Genomic DNA, 21,965 nt, shown 5'->3' on the forward strand with positions numbered 1-21,965 from the left:
AATATAAAATGCTATTATGATAATAACTAATCTTATTATGATATACAATGCTATTATTTAGTTGAGCAATGCTTCGTAACTCTTTTGTAAACCTAATACTCGGCTTCGGAGTATTAGCTTTGATACGTTGATAGACTTGGTTAATAGAATATAGAGCTTAACTTATCAGCAACCAATCATGTTTACCCTCCGTGGGTATAAGCAGCTCTTTAAGCCTTGTGACACTAAGTGATAAGTTTACCTTAACTTGGCGCCAGTTAGCATCTGATATTTCCTGTTCATTGCTCGTTATTCAGGTAACATGACATTAGCAGACATCTTATCACAAGTTTGGTGTCATTGGTCCTTCATAATGGGAGTTCTTGGTAACAGTTATGTGATTTACGCAACAGTTATCAGCAAAGCGATCAGATTGGATAAGATGTCAGTATGGATCATACAGAACTTGGCGGTAATTGATTTGGTGAACACGTTCCTTATCTTGGTTCCTATCATTACATCTCTTTATGCTGGTGATCGATGGATTCTCGGAGACACTTTCTGCAAAGTGTTTTACGTATATAAATACGCGGGGTTTACTGCTAACGTAGTACTGATAAACGCTCTATCCCTCAATAAAATGATGAGATGTTTGTTTCCACTACGGAATTTGGATTGCTCCCGAACACGGAAGTGGGTGGTAACAACAATCACAACCCTCACTTCTACCATTATTCCCGTGTACTCATGCTACCGAGCAATTTTGGACGACAAATTTCTGGTGGTATTTTCAGCATCCCAATGTATGTGCTCTTCTATACAGATCGCAGAAGCAGGAGGTTGGCATAAAGTTGCTTACTATTTCTTGGCTGGATCTCTGAACGGGTTACCGTGCCTTGTTCTGTGTGCAACAAACTCTTTTCTGGTAATCTATGCTCTGAAGAAATCCAACAGAACTGTAAACAAAAGAAACATTGTGATAGTGATTTTAGTAACCGCATCTTTTCTTCTTTTCGGACTGCCTTATTTTGCTTATTCTGCAAAACACGGTCAAACTGCGAGCAATAACGACACTACTTTAAGAATTGTGACCTTTACTACGTTCATATCTCTGTGGTCAAATCCTGTCATATATTTGGTAACTAACAGAGGCTTCAGAACATTCACTGCAGCTTCAGCAAGGAGGCTAAGCCGAGCCCACAGAACTTCCATCCATCCAGCCCAGAGCGCTGCAGTATGTCAATAATAAAATTGTGAACAATCTTCCGAGGAAAATTCAAGTCATCTAAAATTCATCTGAATTATGTTTTATTACTTTGTTGCAAAATCTTGTTTATCTAATATGTATTTTAAAACATGGCTTTTACTGTCCAATGTACAGTTACACAGATGAAAGTTTATTTCATAACCTATATCGCAAGTAATTTGAATCATAAGTTAAAGTGGCACTGTCAGTGCATCATGAGCATGAGCATGCAGCATACGACAATCTTATTTCACCATGAAATGTAAACTGTGTTCACTTTGTCCTATTGAAGGCTGTTTATGCTTACACAAAATCTCAGAGCTTAGAATGTGACATTCTTAAGAGACTTCTCACAAAGATGCAAATGTTTATTCACAAGTGACAGGTTATATGGAGACTATCTGGAGGTAACCAAACAAGCTAATTTCCATAATTATACTATTATTCAAATCTCATCACACACGCTAGATCCTAACAACCCAGGTTCTTTGAGCACTATGCAGCCAAGTTGTCATAGCAACCACGCCACGTGACTGCGCCAAAATATCAAAATTTTAAAGAGCGCGCGTAACATCTGCTTCGCGCTGTAGACCTTTTCAAGGTTAACGCATTTGGTGGTAAGTTTACAGCTGCTTACTGCTACTATATTTACTGCTACTAGACTTCCAAACGCGACAGTTCAATCCCGGTTGATTTACCTGTGAATAACTTTTTGAAGGTTCTGGAGCCACGAGTGTCCAAGATGACAATTTTGTAGGAAAACCCACTTTCCACGTTGCATGGCGTTTCGGAGAATCTCTTCGATTCGAGGTCCTTGGCCGCGTCCAAGTGACAACATTTCTAACATGTCAACATTTTCGTTCAGGTCTTTTAGCAGTCTTTGTAGCTTCGTTGTCGGATCAACGCCTGTCACACAACAATGGTCATGAATTAGGAATTATAGTCTGATAATTAACCCGACAATGATAACATCCTGTCCATGAAAAGATGCCAATACTAATATTCAAAAGTACTACATTTCAACAAACCAGGAGAAAGAATAAAGAGTATGGGATTCTGAGGCTTGCTGCTTTTGTAGATATTGTTCAGACTTTGTTCATGTGAGCCGATGTAATGTTCTCCCAGGGTTAAACTGACAAATGTGCTGCTACTTTCAGTCAGGGCATCCATCCTCAGGATCTTTATCAACATCAGCTTTTGAAATGACGTTAGTGTCGACCATTTCCAACTTGGGCGTGTCTCTGAAATTTAAAAACTTAACAAAAACTGAAATGTTCTATTTAACATCTTACTTATATAGATTAAGTTCAGCTAATAGTTACAAGTTTAAGGATTACCAGCGATTTGTGAGGCACTGAGAGAGTGAGGTTCCGCCTCACTATCCTCAGAAATATGTTCCAGTGAACTGTCTGCTCTGCAAGATTTGAGAGAGCCTATAGAACTGGATCTGGATCTGGTTTGTTCGAACATGTAGTACGGGTTATCTGACGCCAACATCGCCTGCCTGGATTAAGCAGGGTCAATAAGTCAATTATGCAATTAGTCAATTAATTAATAGATAGACCTCGTAAGATAGAGCGTGAGTTATTAACATCGAAGTGTTTAGTAAGAATTAGATTGCCTGAATAATTCAGACAATTCCAACACTGTTGATTTAACACAGTGGCGTAACGTTGCCTGTTGGCGCCCCCCTGTTGGCGCCCCTTCCCCTTTTGGTGCCCCTCCCTAAAATTGAACAAATTAGGTGATTTTAGAGGATACGCCGGTAAAATCTCTAAAAAAGTATGTATCTAGATGCAAATAACGTAATATGGAGTTGCTAAAACCACCACCTTGTTAAGTAAAATTGCCACTATATATTATATATATATTATACTCTATATACTAACCAAAACTCAGGTTTATCGATCATGTTTTTAGAGAGGCCCTGGAAAGCGGGGACGGTGTTTTCCAACATATTAGTCGCCTCCCACTGGGTAGTGGTCAGCCAGCAGGGTTTACCCAGGATCCTCTTACTCCTCACTTTGTTCATCCTCTTAGCTTGGTACGTGACTCTGGATATTAAAGTTAATTAGTTATTAAGTGCTGGAGAACTGTTATGGAGTATCAGGCTGAATGTCCAGCGTACACAGCGCAATCAAATGATTGAAAATATATATATATCTAATATCTATACAATATTTTAAACTGGACGAAATCTCCTCGGCAACGGCTAAAAAGTTTTCGACTAGCGGGTGTCTAGTAGTAAATAAAAGCACGTAAAGAAACTCTTACCCAGAGCTCTTCTGGAAAGGTTGTGGTATGATATCTTCTTCCATTACGGGCACGAACTCGGACGACTCTGAAACGTATTATCATAATTATTAAATGATCCTTTGTATAAACGAACATAACTGTGATCTTTAAAAATCTTTCAGGCAAAACTGATATTTTTAAAGATTTAAGAACACAAGATTAAAATCTTACTGAATGTATAAGAGAACAAGATAACAATCTCAAATAATATCTTTAAACACACAAATATTGAAGAATATCTAAGAACAGAAGATAATAATGTAATTGTTAGAAACGCACTGCTCATAAGTTTGAGGGTGCCGCCGTGTAAGAACACGTCCCATTCGTTATCAGTGATAACGGTGGAGTTCCTCAACACCTGTACACAAACTAACACCGAGTAAACGAGATGATGCCGAGAGTACAGAGAACATACCACCTGAAGTAGAGTCATTTATGAAGGAGTAACTCGGATATTATAGCTGGAGAGATAAATATACCTATTTTGTGGTGATGTGGTCAACAAGAGATATATATTCTAAAGTTCTAAATAACAGATAGTCAATAGTGTAAACATACCGCTGCTATCTAATCTTTTCCTAAAAAACAGAATCAGAAGGTTTGCATTCTGCGCCAATTTACTGTTTTAACAGCAACAAGAGATGCTAGATGTTGTTACTATGTTGTTACTATGTTGTTACTATGTTGTTACTATACCTGTTTGTGCAGGTTCATTGTGATGTGGTCAACAAGAGACGCCACATGTTTGTCGACCTTGAAATCGAGCTGTCTGTCCCTGTTAACAGTGTTAAAGTTGAACTCCAGGACAACATCCTCCTGATCAGGTGACAGATAAGAGTTTCCCAGACTAAAGACTGTGGTCTTAAACACGCTCATAAACATTTCCAGAGAGAAGTTGTACATGCAGTTCAGGAGAGTCAGATCCGATATTATGAAGTAGATTATCGCACCACGTGTTGCAACCTGGGGGTATACAACTACTTAAAGGGAGAGGTTCTGAAGAAACTGTTAAACAAATGGTTATCTAAACAAAGACTTGAACTTTCATAAAATGAACTGTAATATTCAAACACGTTTACTTACCGGGAGGTACTTTTTACGGGTAGATTCTATCTTGTTCTGCATTTGTTCTGATTCTGTAACTCGGCTCTGAATCTCCCTAGCAGTCTTTTTACACTTGTCTAGAGTATGCACTAGATCCTGATCATCTAAAATGTCAGTTTGCACGGAAGACAGAGTGGTCAGGATATCGTCCTCGAGCTCACGCAGCTTTCTGTTGTCCTCAAACAACTGCTTCAGAAGTGAGTCCTTCTGCTGCTCAAGCCACGGTCTCTCCTGTAATAAATCAAGAGTAGTGATAGAGAATAGATAATAACAATTAACAAGTTAAAAGTAGACACAATCTCAATCAGTAATGTGGGGTTAGAGGGGGCCGGGGGAAGGTTAGGGAGGGGGGAGGGTTAGGGAGGGTTAGGAAGGGGTTTAGGGACTAGGGAGGGGGGTTACTCACCATCTTAACGACCCGACTCAGCAGTTGCTCCTGCAGCCCAGTAAAAGTAACAGTAAAGTTAATGATGGTGAGCTTGATACAATCCTCTGGAGGGTACTCAGGATTACTGAGACTGGTAGAGAGGTAAAGTTTAAACTCCTTGTTGTACTCTATATCTATATCCACTATTGAAACAACGCCTGTCTGTTCACACTGTCTTCTGTTTAGAATGGGGTACAAGGTCGCGTCTATGTAGTCCGGTACACCCTGAACAGGGGGAGACACTGGTGAAAGATAAGTTTATAATTATTGAGCTGTACTAGACGCAAATCAGATGATAAGAAACAAGAGTGCTCTAATCAAAACTATAAGTCTAAATACCTCAAGTAAGACACTAGTGCCGAGTCTGATCGCGTTCTCAATATCAGTCAACATGTGCACACTACCGTAGGGTATAACCGCCAGATTCTCCTTCTCCAGTCCCAGCAACCAACATTTGCCCTGACCTTGTGGGTCTATAAGCAGGGGCCAGCGGTGACAGTTCCTCAGCAGCACCGCGTTCTCAGTGGAGAAATGGTCACGTGGGAGCCCCTGAGTGAAGTACTCCTGGACCTCAATAGGAGCTGACAGCAGGCTGATGTAGTCCTTCTTGGAGACAGATATCTGCTTCTTCAGACAGATGTCTAACCAGGAAGACCAAAGACGGTCTCTGTAAGTCTGGGTAAACGGTCCTATGTACACTGAAATTGGAACATTTGTTAACGATTGAGGGTGACAAAATCCAAACACAATGATGAAGTCAAATACCAAATGATGCCACCAAATGAACCTATAATTGTGGGGTGCAGGTGTAGAGGAGAAAACATTACCTATTGCGGCAGTAGAGACGAGAGTGTCTCCCATAAGAGAAGGGGCCGCCACGTTCAGACCCGCCACAAGGTCTGTCCACCGATCCTTCTCCCCAGACAGCGCTTCAATCAGCACATTAGCTCGGTCCAGTCTCTTCTTTGTTTGTAGGATCCTGTTCTCTAGTTTATCACGGTCTATTCTAGTGTTGTTATACTTTGTTTGTAGGGAGGTCAGTTCATCCTGCACCTGTGCCAGTTCCTCTTGTTTCTTTAACAGTTGTCTCTGTGCAGCTTTCAGATGTTCCATTGATTCCTGAGATATGATTTATTGGTCGTTGCTTTATATGTTGAAATTTATCCTAATCAAAAATAATCTATGATACGAAAAATAACCCATATCAAACTTCCAGCACCTCAAACGTGTCATATATGCCATGAGTCATCTATAGTTGACTATCTAGTTGGTTGCGGGTGAGAAATTCAGTCAAAACTGTAAAATTTCGGCCCTGGATATTTAATCTTCAAAAACTGAAAATGGGACAGAAAATGGGACAATATGATATTATTAATTTTCTTCGGAATTTTGAGTTCCAGTACCTCAATTTGATTTTATACTATCATTAATTAACTGACTAATTGGTCTTTGGGGCACAAATTTCATCCAATCCGTCAAATTTGTGTTCAGAAATTTTCATATTTAAAAATAGGACAGAAATGGGACAGAAAAAAAATATGAATTTTCGTTTTGTTAAGCTTTCTGTTGTGAGCTCCCTCCGACCCATCACAAATTTCTCCAATAAAACCATAGTAAATGAAGTAATCCAGTTTAAATTATCTCTGCCACCCACCTGGAATCTCTCCTTTTTGGGGAGCACGTATCTGTAGACTTTAGCATAGTTCTCGATGGCAATAACCCACATACACATGCTCTTACAGGCCACAGATATCTTCCCTACATTCTCTGGTGTAAAGTCTGGACTCTCTGTGAATTGTTGTAGACGAGATAACGACTGAAATAATACTTGGTTACAGGTAAGGTGTGAGCTTAAACTCCCAATCAGAGATTAGGTGTAATCAGAGATTAGGAATTAATATCACAAATTAAAAGTGGTTTAAATTCCACACTAACCCCCCCCCCCCCCCCGCACTAAAACTTATTAGTCCTGGAAATTTTTAAACCCCTAAAAATCAAACTCTTAATTACATTCCAACAAGATGTTATCAAACCTTCAGAGGGATATTATCTTTATCAAAGTTGGTGAGACGTTTGAGAAGGCCAGGATCCCCGAGAAGCTGTTTTGCAGAGTTCCAGTTGGGTTTCTCTTTAAGCAAGACACACACCGCTTCCATAACCTTCCGTACCATCTCCGGGGGGGAATTGTACACTCTGTACAGGGTTCAAATATTAACAATTCATCTGTTGTATAAAATAAAGATTTCGTAAATATTGTAGTCAGCCGTGATATAGTTTGGTACAGCATTTCGCCGTTTTATGGCTAAGATTAAAAGCGACTATCGCACCGTATTTTAATCAAATAATTACCGTATTTCAGAAATGTCCTGTTTGTCTAGCGCATCTAATGCAGCAATGGCGCCCTCCAATGAGGGTAGAGCAGCTGCTAGATCCGACTCTGCTTCAGCGGCTATTTTACCTGAAATATTGAATTATGATACGCAGAACTAACCAGATAAAAAGGAGGTTAGCCGAGCATATTAATGATATGAATGCCATTATTTCAATTTTACTATTTAATCTTTGAGAGAATCTTTAGAGTCCAGTGAATACGACCAGTTTTACAACGATACCAGATTTATGTTACTGTGCGCCGTATTCTATAAAATGCATCTGTCTCAAAATTTAATTTGCTCGGTGACTCAATTAATAAACGTTCTGGCTATTTAGAAACACCTGCTTCATGTTCAGAAAATTTAACGCACAGAAATTCTTTCGTATTGTTTCTCGAGCACAGTTTTAATATTTCAAGTCTACTTTACCACTAGCCTCTCAGTTGTATAGTTGTAAGCATGCCGCCTCCAGACATTGGCCTGTCATATCAGCAGATAATATTTGGGACAGTAGAAACTGTGAGTATTCTAGTTGGAGGAGTAGTGAACCTACTGCTACTGACATTCCACACGAAACAAACAAACAAGACCACCACAGTGCTTCTCTACTGCCTCATGAACGGAACTGATCTTCTCATTTGTTTCCTCATGATTCCAGCTGTTATATCTTGCTGGTCTGGTTCTCAACCTCTTCTCTTTAAAACCAGGCTAGCCCGGGAAATCTGGCTCTTTATCTGGGAAGTTTCTGGAAGAACTTCAGTTTTTCTGATTGGACTTCAAAGTGTACTCAGAACGAGGGCCCTACTCTTCCCTTTCTCAAGACGACTCAATATAAAGGCCCTAGCTTCCATAATATTCGTCTACATGACCATTTTATGCGGTATCCAAAGTGTTCACTTTTTCTACAACGTATACAGCGTATTTAGTCCTAATACTAACCGGTCTACTATGGTGATGCAGTGGATTCAAAGAGCCATGGGACTTGAAAGCACAGCGTCCATATCATTTCTAGTTCTCAACAACCTCTTTGGTTACGTCGCTCCTTTCCTACCCATAACAATATCCTGTGTAATCTCCGTGTATTGTATCAGGAAGTCCGGGAGTGGAGTAAGGCGGTGTGGCCCAGCAGGAACGGGCCGACAACACCACCAAACTGCAACGATCACTGTAATACTTCTAACTCTTGTCTACATCGTAACAAATGCACTGCCATTCGTTTTGGAGCTCAATGAGATGTTGGTCAGTATCTCAAAGATTTTGAAGAAGACTGTCCGCTTTATAAATTGGAACTTAATAAGTTCTCTCCATTTCGTTATTGTTTATGTGACATCTTATAACGTGTGTATTCTCCTCAACTCAACTCTCAATGGTTTTGTATTTCTTATCCGCACAGCTACCATCAAGCATTTCATAGTGAAGAGTTTTCAGAACATTATGCGAACATTACACCTAAATAAAGATGAGGCAGATATGGTGCTGTCTAACAGGTCAATAGTCGTGGAGACACAAGTCTCTAGAACAGACACAATGGCAGAGACCTTGGCTTAGTCGTGGAGACACAGGTCTCTAGAACAGACACAATGGCAGAGACCTTGGCTTAGTCGTGGAGACACAGGTCTCTAGAACGGACACAATGGCAGAGACCTTGGCTTAGTCGTGGAGACACAAGTCTCTAGAACATACACAATTGCAGAGACCTTGGCTTAGTCGTGGAGACACAGGTCTCTAGAACAGACACAATGGCAGAGACCTTGGCTTAGTCGTGGAGACACAAGTCTCTAGAACAGACACAATGGCAGAGACCTTGGCTTAGTCGTGGAGACACAAGTCTCTAGAACAGACACAATGGCAGAGACCTTGGCTTAGTCGTGGAGACACAAGTCTCTAGAACAGACACAATGGCAGAGACCTTGGCTTAGTCGTGGAGACACAGGTCTCTAGAACAGACACAATGGCAGAGACCTTGGCTTAGTCGTGGAGACACAGGTCTCTAGAACAGACACAATGGCAGAGACCTTGGCTTAGTCGTGGAGACACAAGTCTCTAGAACAGACACAATGGCAGAGACCTTGGCTTAGTCGTGGAGACACAAGTCTCTAGAACAGACACAATGGCAGAGACCTTGGCTTAGTCGTGGAGACACAAGTCTCTAGAACAGACACAATGGCAGAGACCTTGGCTTAGTCGTGGAGACACAGGTCTCTAGAATAGACACAATGGCAGAGACCTTGGCTTAGTCGTGAAGACACAAGTCTCTAGAACAGACACAATGGCAGAGACCTTGGCTTAGTCGTGGAGACACGAGTCTCTAGAACAGACACAATGGCAGAGACCTTGGCTTGAAGGGTAACAAAGTGAATCTTAGACCTGTCATATGTTCATTTCCCGAAGCCAGTTTCTAAAATGCTTAAGTGAAACGAAAGCATTTGCAATAATGTTACGCACAGGGTACCGTATTATATTTAATTTGATAGTTGGAATAATTTGCTTTAGCACGTGTTTATAAAGTTTAAGTTATATTATACTTTAAATTAAATTGACTGATTCAGATACAAATGTCTTGTGTAGTATGTGTAGTATGTGTAGTATGTATACAGATGATCATCATTAATTTTATAACATAAAGACTATCGTTTGTCACCATTGAATCAAAATGAACTAAATTACAGTCCATAAAGTTGATACAAGAACATACCCTCAATTTAAGAGGTCAGATAGTGTCTCTAACTCTCTAACTCTCTTACTCTCTAACTCTGTAACTCTGTAACTCTGTAACTCTGTAACTCTCTAACTCTGTAACTCTCTAACTCTCTAACTCTCTAACTCTCTAACTCTCTAACTCTCTAACATGGCAGTAGATTGTGGGTGTTATTCAGTTATTGCACCTAAATCTAACAAGTCACAACACACTGCTTGTTTTGTGGCGGAATCTGCCCACTTTTCATGTATAACGAAGTAAAGATTTATAATACTGTACCACTAAAATATGACGCCCGCATAATATTATCATAATTAAGTGAAAGGATCTGTTAGCAGAGGACGCAGCGGTTAACAACTTATACATAATATTATGTAGTTTATTTATTATTTTATAAACTTATTAAGAAACTGTTTGCACCATTAAAATATTCAAAACCCCTAAAAGAAATCAAGTCATCCTAAAATGGTGATCAGTACAGATCAAGACAGCTAGAGTTAAAATTTGTTTCTCCAAGCAACTCTATCATCGGCTAATATCTTAAGCTTATTAAGATCATTCAAAGAGTTAAGTTTTAAACCTCTACGGGTCAAATCATTCACAATAATCTTGAACAAATTCTTACGATGCGCACCGACGCGCCCTTTACAGTTTGTTGTGACAGCAAACTTTAACGCTAATGCAGCGGGGGAGTCATCAGCACTACGCAAGATATGACCTAGGAGCTTCCACCTTGCTTTAGGGACACGATCTGATAGCTTAACTGAGTTACATCTTAGGTATAAGTTTGCATTGGATATTGTTCCATGAGGCCAATAAATGTTCAGTAATGATCTAAGGTGTTTTCTATGGCAAATGTCTAGTTTTTCTAGTGACTTTGCAGTAGGACACCAACTTCTGCAATTGTACATGATGATTGATACGATTTGGGCTTCGTAAACTGCTATCTTTCTGGTAACGGAGATATTCTGCTGAGACCAGATCTTGGTGAACTTATAGAAGGCATTGTTCCCAGCAATGCATCGAGCAGCTATATCACTTTCACTACACAACAATGACCCAAGAATCTTACTCTTCCGCCAATCTTCATTTCCACGTAACATGGTATCATCACGACCAGGGATTGTTTCTCCAACAGGAGCGAGGAAAACATGGGTAAATTCTGTTTTCTCTGTGTTAATGAACAGGTTAAACTCCTTGAAGACTTCCTTAGCTATTGGTAGGATAGCTTCTAAGGATTCTTTTTCCACGTTCATGAAGTTACAATCATCTGAATACGCTGACTCCAGTGGCATACCTTCTTTTGAAATAGGGGGATTGGGTATGTGTGGGGGAGACTCAGCTAGTCGATGGCGTAGTTCTATAAGAGCTCCTGCTAGGACAAGAGTGAAAAGCTTGCCGGAGAGACTGTCACCTTGAAAGGACTCAAGAAGACTCTCGAATACAGCAGATAGTTCTCCTTCCACTCTGACCTTGAGCATGGTGTTGGTTAAGAGGAGTCTTACTAGCCTGAGGTCGTCGTCTGTGCATCCAGCTTTGACAAGAAGGTCAAGTATAGTCTGGCGTTTGATTGTGTCAAATGCTCGAGACATATCTATGCCCATCTTGTGATACTGGAAGTGTTTACGCGTGACAACCGATATCAACATCCGCTCAGCCCACACTAGATCACCACAACTTCTACCATGTTTGTACCCCGCCTGCGTGCTACCAGTGAAAGCATCAACTTTGTCTTCAATTCTCTTCAGTACAATCATGGATAATATCTTACGAGCACCATTTGATAGACATAGAGGTCGTAGACTAGTGACAGGACCAGCTGGTTTGCGAGGTTTCGGTAAGGGGGTGATGATGGCTTCACCTATAACATCAGGAAATGAATTGGTCTCCAATGCGCTATTGATGATCTCGGCATATTTTGACCAGAATTTTGTACCAGCATTTTTCAACCACTCGTTGTAGACTTTATTTGGACCAGTGGCTTTGTTGTTCTTGAGAGATTGGGCGGCTTTCTTTACTTCATCACATGTGATGGGTATGTCTAGGCAGCGTCCATCCCCTATAAATGCTTGAAGTGGTTCATCCTCACACGTGAACTGCTTTTCGTAGTAGTCTCTGATCACTTGAGCTTTACCAGCATCTGTGGCAACAAAGTTACCTTCTTCATTGTGGACACTGATAGTAGATTTGGGCTTAGTGTCAGCTAGAGTACGCACAGCTTCAAACATCTGCCTTGTGTCATCTGTTGACATGATGGTTCGAGCGATGTCATCGGCACGTGTGTCAGCAAGGTTCTTGAGATGCTTACGGATGTCTTTCTGTAACCTGTTGATCCTTGTACGGACTTGAGTTCTGTCAGCAACTTGGTTGTTACAGTTAAGTGCAGCTTGCAGGGTTTGTCTCTCTTTTACAAGGGCTTCAACAGTTGAGTCACTACTGAAGTTACGGTTTCTGGAGCGTGGTAGTGTCCCGATTACTTCATCAGCAGTTGTCTTAAGGACATCCATCAGGTTAGTGAGATCATCATTAGGGTTTGATGTTACCTGAGAGTTGTTGACTTTCTGTTCGACTGAAAGTTGGTATTTGACTTTGGTGGGAAGGTCAGTGGTGAGCAGGGAGTTGTTATATCTCTTAACTACTGAACTTATCTTTTTTGTAGGAAAGATTTTGTAGTAGGGGGCTAGTTTGATCTTACAAGCAACGAGTCTGTGGTCTGAGTTAGTAGCAAGACCGCCATATGCTCTACAATCTTGGAACATGAATCTGCTGCGTGTTCTGCACAGAATATAATCTAATTGGGCAAAGACTGGACGAGTAAGTTTGCTACCTTTAGGGCGACCTTTGGCAGAAATACACATAGAGAAAGTAGTTCGATGTCTACAAGGATGATCAAAATAGGTATTGGTAGCAAACAGTTTGTTTAAGCACATGAAGTTTAATAAATGTTCACCGTTGAAATTCCTTGTACCCATTCCAAACTTGCCCATATACTCTGTTACACCATACTGATAGTCCAAAGGAGATAAGGTTCCCAACTTACTGTTGAGATCACCACAAACAAACAATTCATGAGATGCAGGAACTGAAATAGCATGGGTGAGTTCTCTGTAGAACTTTCTAAGAAGGGCAGGGTTTCCTTCTGCTTTAGGATTAGTCGGGCCATAACCGTTAACAATTCTGATATTTTTAGGATGGGATGAGAGATTAGAAGGAATGACGACATTAAGATAGGAAACCCGGTCTGAGGTATACTGATAGTCTGTGACATAAGGTAGTAATCTAGGACTTATGATGAAACCTAGTCCACCATGTCGTCCTTGATTTTGCTCCATCATGATCAATTTGTAATTGTTTCTGAGATATCTAGTGGAATGATTTTTGACTTTTGTCTCTTGAACGCACAAGATATCAACACTATATTCAAAACAATCCGTTCCGAGTTCTTCCTGTTTCTCCGTCTTAGAGAGCCCTTTTGCATTCAGTGATGCTAGGCTCAGTAAGGAAGTAGAAGAAAACTTTGAACTCATAACTGTCTCTTTCTGCTTTAACGTCTGCTTCGTCACACCAGTTTTCGCTGATGCTTGTGTCACGCGTCACCGTGTCATACCACCATAAACTTACAGTGAGGATCAATATATTTGTCGGTAACGATTTAATTACTAAGAGTAACTTATTAGAGGCAAATTTTTTATTAAAAAACATACGACATTATGCCACTGGCTATCTTGTTATATCATGCTGCACCAAAGTGGGCGTATTCTTCCAAAGACGAAGTAAAATTGTAAAAAAAGGATCCCTATCATCTGACTTTCCTAATGAACATGGTCTATAATAACCGTTATAACTGATAATAATAATTAATATGTTTGATGGGGTGGCTGATGAGGGAGATTAGTTTCAGAGGAACTATATAGTTATTATTACTACATTTATAGTTATTATTACTACAGACGTTGGGATAGTGCCTTTACTAAAGACTTGACCTAATGGAAGTCACGAGAAGGTCTCTATATATATTATTATATAATCTGTCAGAAGAATTCAGTTTGTATTTGCGTGTACGTGTCTTTCTGGGGTTAATAGTTGGGAATTTGGTAATCTAGCTAGGCACACTTCGGGCTCAAAATTGAAATTCCTCGGGCGCACTTGGGGCAAAAAGTTACTTGGGGCATAGTTGGGGCAAATACAGTTGGGACACAGCTGGGGCACACTTGCTCACTTGGGGCACACTTGGGGACACGAAAGAAATTTTTCAACTCTTAGTTCAAAATTTGAAAAGTTGAACGTCAGGTGCTGAGAAAATAATCTCCTGCACAGCACAATTCTAGGAGTGAGGTGAGAAACTAAGCGAGCTAATTTTCCGAGCTTCGACTTAAAAAATCGTAATCGACAATTTGCTCTCGTTTTTGACGTAATTATTGTATCTGAAAATCATGTCTTTAGCCACAAAAGTACCATTGCCGAAGCATTAGAGCTGGGGCTTATTTTCCAAGAAACGTTCATGCAGATGAAAATTGTTCCCAATTTTTAACTTATGATTACTTTTAGATTTTTTGAAAAATAGATGATCATGATCGTAAGTTATATGAAGAAGCCACTACTATAGTATCACGAAATAAATAAGAAGCGGGCACTACATTCCTCACCATCTCGGTCCTGCTTATAATTCCAGCAACAGAAGATAAATTCACCACTCAAAGAGCACCAATATTACTTCAAGATGTCATTATTTCAATTGTAAAGGTCTCTTTCCAATATTCCATTATACTAATATGGATATACGTTCCAGGTCCGACCTATCTTGCGCTTAACCACACTGTTATGATATCTGATGTCAATTAATTAGATAATTTTAGGACTTATTGCCCCCATTTTGCTAGCTTCAGTGCGTCTCCTAATAATCTTACCAGCATGTCATGTAATTATAAACCCCTCCGGGTCATAATAAGATTCTGATAATCCCGGCTCCCGCTGTTAGTTTTTTCCCGCTGAATAAATAACCCCGGCACAGCTTTTATAATCCCGCCCCGGTAATTTGGCTCAACTAGATTTGTTTTGTTTTGATATTTCGTGAGAATTTCAACCGCGCACTGTCACGTGTTTTGATGACGTGTATCACGTGACTAACTACTAGGACGCGCATTGGTAAAAAATGTCACGTGACCTATGGCCTAACGTAAGAACTATTTAATACACTTGATCTACGTATCGGTCTAATTGCAGGCGCTGGCAAAACTCCAGCACACTGCTTACATTACTTAAACTCTTATACATTAATTGGACCAGTTCCAGAACTTGTCTCGACAGTTACATTTGATTTTGTCCGGTTAATTTTGTCGTGTTTGTTATAATTATAAGCCATGTATTATATTATACATAGTCGTCTACTTTGCTGGACTTCATGACACGATATCATTATTAGCTCCACCTTTTATCGCTTGCCAGGCTTAACTCGACGCCCCTTATCGATATTCATATTCATTCAACGTTCTTGACATACGTTGCATGCCACTTTTCGCGCGCGAAGCGCGCGCCGCCGAAGGCGAAACATGTATCAACAACGTTCTGACTGAGGAATAATGTTTAGATATAACGCCAATTTCAAATGTCATAGTACCTTAGTTGTATTAATTTGGTAGTCCCCAATTCCATTTCATATTTTCCATACTGATCTCATATAGCTAGAATTAAGAGTGAAATGTCAAATTGCTGGTCTTAGCACTAACCCGGAGGGGTTTATAACACATAACACCGGCACGCTTAAGTTATATTAAAATAACCCCTCGTGCTAAAGCACGTCGGGGTTATTTTCATAATAATCCCTCGTGCTTCGCACTCGAAATTATTATAAATTTTTCCCGCGCGTCGCGGGAAAAATTGAAATATAATCCCTGCGCTTGCCGGGGTTATGTGTGTTATACTGTTCAGGGAATCAGGCGGTCTCTAATTCAGTAGTCTCAGTACAGGCTGATTGCTCAGGTTTATCTGGACACGTGACACTTGACAGCTCTATTGTGTGGAGCTGGTGTTTTTATTTAACTGGTGTTAAGTATCTGGTAATTGTTTGTTCTTGTCAAACTTGAACACTTGTTCACTTGTACAGGCTAGTGCCTTTATCATCTCGTAAAATTTCTATTTTAGCCTGAGCTAGTCAGAAATCAGAAAGTTTCATTGTTTTGACGTTTTGGTCGTCAGGTGAGATCGCACCTGTGTTCAATCTTTAAACAATGTGAACTATCCAAATAAAATTCTGGAAAAAAACGGCAGTTGGGCTGCTACATCATTCAGTTCGTTGATTTATTCAGCAGTGTTGTGGAATGTTAACATGAGGATATAGTCATTAGTTATTTCTTAAGAAACTTTTATTAAGTTTTGTAATTTGTATTAGAAATATTTCGCACTCATCGTTATTTTCCCGTGAGCATTAACTGTTTATTCCTAGATAGACCAGATTAACGATGCAGTATGAATACGACCATCTCAAACCACAGCTCATGTTTTTTGGGACAGTAGAAACTGTAAGTATTCTAGTTGGAGGAGTAGTGAACCTACTGCTACTGACATTCCACACGAAACAACCAAACAAGACCACCACAGTGCTTCTCTACTGCCTCATGAACGGAACTGATCTTCTCATTTGTTTTCTCATGATTCCAGCTGTTATATCTTGCTGGTCTGGTTCTCAACCTCTTCTCTTTAAAACCAGGCTAGCCCGGGAAATCTGGCTCTTTATCTGGGAAGTTTCTGGAAGAACTTCAGTTTTTCTGATAGGACTTCAAAGTGTACTCAGAACAAGGGCCCTACTCTTCCCTTTCTCAAGACGACTCAATATAAAGGCCCTAGCTTCCATAATATTCGTCTACACGACCATTTTATGCGGTATCCAAAGTGTTCGTTTCTTCTACCAGGTTTACAGTGTTTTCAGTCCTAGAACCACCCGACCCACTCTGATTTTCACATGGGTCCAAACAGCGATGGGTCCTAGGAATGTTGGCACGAATATTTTCATGTTTCTGAACAACCTGTTCGGTTACGTTATACCGTTCCTACCTATCATGGTATCATGCGGTATCTCAATATATTGTATCAGGAAGTCCAGTAGAGCTACCCAGAGACGCCAACTTAACAACAACAACCCCCCTCCAGATAAACCTGCTTCTCATACCCTCCAACATAGAACAGCCACTACAACAGTTCTCATCCTTACTCTCGTCTACATCCTTACTAACGCTCCTTTGTTCGTTATGGAGCTGAACGAGATGCTTTTAGCAGTTTCTATCAGTCTCAATAAAGACATACGCTTCATAAACTGGGCAATGTTTATCGAGAAGGGACATTACCTGGAGTACGTGTTTATATATGTAACAGTATACAATGTAGCAATGTGTGTGTGCTGCTCAATTCTACCCTCAATGGTTTGGTGTTCCTCAAAAGAACAGCCCTAATCCGGGACTACATAGCTCTCACATTCCAGCAGTTAGTTAGAAGGTTGCAGTGTAAGAAGGGGAGCAGCAATGTGGTTCTTGCTAATAGGTCTGTAGGTGTAGCTGTTACTGAGCTGTCCAGAACAGAGACTGTAGGTGTAGCGGGGACTGAGCTGTCCAGAACAGAGACTGTCATGTGAGACAGGGAGATCTGAGTTTACTGAGTTTCTAAAACAGGGATAACTGAGCTGATTGACTGTCACGTGACTTAGTAAGGCTAATCTATCGGAAGATGACTCCAGATATCCTTTCTACTCCGATTGCAACAGTTTTATCGATTCTGTCCCAGCATAAATTTCCAGAAACTAAAAACAAAGGTAACAAAGCTATACTATAACTATACTAAACAAAGGTAACACTAACTAACTAAAACTATACTAACCGATCCTGACGTTCTCTCTGTTAACAGCCGCCTCCTCACGACTCACATTCTGCTTAGTTTGGTCAACAGACACTTTCTCCTGCTCCAACTTAATCATCAGCTGCTGTGTCAACTGGGGAAGGGAACATGTCAGCTTGGATACCCTGTGATTAATAAATAAACAGTCTGCAAGCGAAGAAGTTCCTTTCAGTACACACTACGTCATGTATTAGTACCTTAGCTTTGTGTTCAAGTTGTGGTTCCAAAGCGATGAGCTCTTCAGACATTCTCTCAATCATACTGCTGGACATGTTCAGCGCTTTTATTCCGTTCACTAACCGCTGTCTGAATGAGTCTTTTGATTATTTTAATTTTAGTTCAACCTTCGTTTAACATTTAAGATTCAGATGGTCTTGTTTTGAAATTATAATCTTTAAAAAATGATTACTCAAATTGAAAATAATAATATCTTTATTACTATTAGCTGAGTCCGTTATGTAACTTTATAACGGACTTGTTTTAGACTTGATTTTTATAGTTGCAAATCCATTGACGATGCTGTAGTAAAAAAAAGAAACATAGTAAATATGATAAATTTACCTTGACACAGTGAGGGTTTTGTTTTGTCTCTTGACCTGGTTACCTGGTTACCTGGTTACCTGGTTACCTGGTTACCCCACGTAATGATTAATTTACCTTGACACAGTGAGGGTTTTGTTTTGTCTCTTGAGCATGGTTACAAAGTGCTGGAGAAGTTCAAGGTAAGAAGATGGCGTGATGTGGAAGTGACGGTTAGCTTTCAGTTTGTACCTGGGTTAAAGTGACGGTTAGCTTTCAGTTTGTACCTGGGTTAAACTGTTAAAGTGACGGTTAGCTTTCAGTTTGTACCTGGGTTAAAGTGACGGTTAGGTTTCAGTTTGTACCTGGGTTAAAGTGACGGTTAGCTTTCAGTTTGTACCTGGGTTAAAGTGACGGTTAGCTTTCAGTTTGTACCTGGGTTAAAGTGACGGTTAGCTTTCAGTTTGTACCTGGGTTAAAGTGACGGTTAGCTTTCAGTTTGTACCTGGGTTAAAGTGACGGTTAGCTTTCAGTTTGTACCTGGGTTAAAGTGACGGTTAGCTTTCAGTTTGTACCTGGGTTAAAGTGACGGTTAGCTTTCAGTTTGTACCTGGGTTAAAGTGACGGTTAGCTTTCAGTTTGTACCTGGGTTTAAGTGATATTTATCAAATAAATATCCTTAAAAAATTTTAAAATAAAAAACATTTAAAAAAAATTTAAAAAAAAAGAAAATTTATCCTGATCAAAGTGATATTAATTAAATCCATTAAAGAACTATTCTGATTTTAAATTCCCCAATGATTAAATAAATCGATTATAGACGTAAAACATAATATTAATGATTCTTACTCGTCGATGATTTTCTGCACGAACATGTGTATCTGTACACAAACAGGGGCTAGCTTCTCTTTTATAGCCTGACAAGAGAATCAACAATAGTGTCATTGAGTTTAAGAATATATTTTTATATTGCGTAATTAATTCTTTAATAACTCCAGCCTTCATACCTGGGCTGGAAACTGTGCTGCTCCGAGAGTGTGATGCTTAAAGAAAACCACAAAACAGAAAACATCACATATAAAACAGGAAAGTAAGCTTAACACGTGGACAGACAATAGTGACGTCAACTTGACGACACTGAGTGACAAGAATATGTGACCAGGTGAAGAACAGGAAACCACTGGAATGGGAACACAACAGACCTTAAACTGGTCCCTTTCCTCTTCAGTCAAATGACCGTACGCTCGGGCTAGGGCTGGGTTTAATACTTCACCTTTCTGTAAATTTACTATAAACCAATTCCAAGTCTTTAATTAGAAAGTTATGGCACAAATTCCGAATTTAAAGACCCTGAACTGTGAAATAATAATATTGAAAGTAAGACCCTTCTCTACACCAACTTTACACGTGATGCCCATATAAGGAGTGGGGTGCTCTACTCTACACCTACCGAGCTAGTAGCAACAGATTTGGTGTTGGCGATGATCTTGTCGAGTTGGTTGTGTTTGAAGAAAGTGTTGGCTACAGCCAGAAGCGCTGCCTCCGGCCACTCGCTGTAGAAATCAATGAAACAGTTGGAGAGGATTGCGGGGTGCATTCTGCAGTACCTCTTGAAGTTGGTACCGGTGGGGGAAATACTGATCACTATGTGCAAGCACTGGTAGATGTTCTGAAAATGGGTTTTAGTTTAGATCACGTGCGTTCTATATTGTACACGTGTTGTTCCGCATCCTAAACATTCCGTCGGTTATTTAATCCCCACCATGACCATATGTTAGAAATCATGAAAATGATTGATGAGTAGATATTTGAAATATTTGACCATCTTACACCCACATTTTTGATTAATTCTGTAACTGAGAATTCAAAATAATGTGCTGACCGTGATAAAGCTGGACCAGATGTGAGTATTGTTTGCATTCTCGTGCACCGTGTCTTGTCGGTTCTTCATAGCGCTCACGATGTACTCCTTCTCTTCGTTGTCAAACCAGTGCTGTATCTGCCCTCCCCCCATTAACTCTCTATATCGCACATAAACTCGTCCTACATAAAGTTAAATCTAAACATTTCACATTTAACCTTTCGTTTTCCTTGCCAACGTGAAATACAGACAAATTGAACGAATACTCTTTTTCTATGAAGAACAGTCTTGTTTTGACAACCAGTTAAAGTGTTTGAACTATACGCTACTATACCTGTAAAATATGTAGCTCGCTAATAAAGAGGGTGCACATTTTCTTCTGAGAGCCACACTTCAGTAGAATAGCCTTGAGATCGTCTCTCAAATCAAACAGAGTGTAGTTTCTTCTGATGTTGAGTTCATGATAAGCTGAGCCAGCTATAAAGGTAGCTAGTCTTGCGGAGGAGGAACGACCTGTTCCACCTACTCCTAGCTGGGATAATGTGGTAGGTAAATACTATGATGATTAGGATTATATAAAATTTAACCTTTTTTAATTATAATTTATCAAATCGTCCAGTTTAAAAAAACTCGCTCTTTTAAATCATCTGAAGAAAGAATTAGGCTCATTTTGATTGCTGAGTTTGAGTAATCCATATATTTATTAGCCTTCAGCCAAATCTTTTAAATTCAGGCCAATTAGGCTTCAAGGAGCCATTGCTTCAATACTCAGTAGTACTCCTCCTTTCAGCGAAAAATCGCGAATATTTCCGTTTTTAACGTAAGATCGTGAAATTCCTTTACCATTTACATTACGCGAAATTTAAAGATCAAATTCAGTGCGCGTTAAGGTACATAGGGGGGGGGGGGGGGGGGGGGGGGGGGGTGTCATGTCCGTCTATGTCCGCCTATGTCCTGTCCTTTTTGGATTCTATGAGACAACGGACGTGTTTTTTGGGACATTGGCGGACACGGACGGACATTGGCGGACTCGGACGGACATTGGCGGACTCGGACGGACATTGGCGGACTCGGACGGACATTGGCGGACCCGGACGGACATTGGCGGACTTGGATGGACATTGGTGGACATTAGCGGACATTGGTGGACATTAGCGGACAAACATTTTGAGGACTGAAGAGTACTGAAGAGTACTGAAGAGTACTGAGGAGGATGGCTGAGAAGGATGGCTGAGGAGGATGGCTGAGGAGGATGACTGAGAGGGAGGAGGAGGAGGCAGAGGAGGAAGAGGACTGAGGAGGAGGAGGAGAAGGACTGAGGAGAAGGAGGACCCAGGAGGAGGAGGACCCAGGAGGAGGAGGACCCAGGAGGAGGAGGACCCAGGAGGAGGACCCAGGAAAAGGCCCCAGGAGGAGGAGGAGGACTGGGGAGGAGGAGAACTGTTGAGGACTGATGAGGAGGACTGAGGACGAGGAGGAAGAGTAGGAGGAGGACTGAGGAGGGGAGGAGGAAGAGGACTGGGGAGGATCAGGAAGACCCAGGAGGAGGAGGAGGAGGAGGACCCAGGAGGAGAAGGAGG

General features: G+C 40.5%; 1 protein-coding gene across 1 annotated transcript in view; it reads right to left on the minus strand.

Annotated features, from left to right (window-relative positions):
• Nucleotides 1-21,965, minus strand: part of LOC134810952 (dynein axonemal heavy chain 6-like) — an 87,291-nt gene that overhangs the window by 10,750 nt on the left and 54,576 nt on the right. Inside the window, exons 47-68 of the mRNA XM_063817647.1 lie at nucleotides 20,720-20,917; nucleotides 20,407-20,541; nucleotides 19,975-20,193; nucleotides 19,727-19,801; nucleotides 19,374-19,441; nucleotides 18,663-18,776; nucleotides 18,203-18,311; nucleotides 17,988-18,099; nucleotides 7,401-7,509; nucleotides 7,085-7,244; nucleotides 6,706-6,867; nucleotides 5,879-6,170; nucleotides 5,391-5,749; nucleotides 5,031-5,276; nucleotides 4,604-4,855; nucleotides 4,217-4,483; nucleotides 3,800-3,938; nucleotides 3,500-3,566; nucleotides 3,115-3,279; nucleotides 2,563-2,729; nucleotides 2,254-2,466; nucleotides 1,924-2,131 (exon numbers count right to left, since the gene is read on the minus strand). Coding sequence (XP_063673717.1) covers nucleotides 1,924-2,131; nucleotides 2,254-2,466; nucleotides 2,563-2,729; nucleotides 3,115-3,279; nucleotides 3,500-3,566; nucleotides 3,800-3,938; nucleotides 4,217-4,483; nucleotides 4,604-4,855; nucleotides 5,031-5,276; nucleotides 5,391-5,749; nucleotides 5,879-6,170; nucleotides 6,706-6,867; nucleotides 7,085-7,244; nucleotides 7,401-7,509; nucleotides 17,988-18,099; nucleotides 18,203-18,311; nucleotides 18,663-18,776; nucleotides 19,374-19,441; nucleotides 19,727-19,801; nucleotides 19,975-20,193; nucleotides 20,407-20,541; nucleotides 20,720-20,917 — 3,836 coding nt within the window. The remainder of the gene's footprint in view (nucleotides 1-1,923; nucleotides 2,132-2,253; nucleotides 2,467-2,562; nucleotides 2,730-3,114; nucleotides 3,280-3,499; nucleotides 3,567-3,799; nucleotides 3,939-4,216; nucleotides 4,484-4,603; nucleotides 4,856-5,030; nucleotides 5,277-5,390; nucleotides 5,750-5,878; nucleotides 6,171-6,705; nucleotides 6,868-7,084; nucleotides 7,245-7,400; nucleotides 7,510-17,987; nucleotides 18,100-18,202; nucleotides 18,312-18,662; nucleotides 18,777-19,373; nucleotides 19,442-19,726; nucleotides 19,802-19,974; nucleotides 20,194-20,406; nucleotides 20,542-20,719; nucleotides 20,918-21,965) is intronic.

The sequence above is a fragment of the Bolinopsis microptera genome, chromosome 2 (assembly GCF_026151205.1).
Source record: "Bolinopsis microptera isolate Bmic1 chromosome 2, MBARI_Bmic_1.0, whole genome shotgun sequence".
NCBI classification, from domain to species: domain Eukaryota; kingdom Metazoa; phylum Ctenophora; class Tentaculata; order Lobata; family Bolinopsidae; genus Bolinopsis; species Bolinopsis microptera.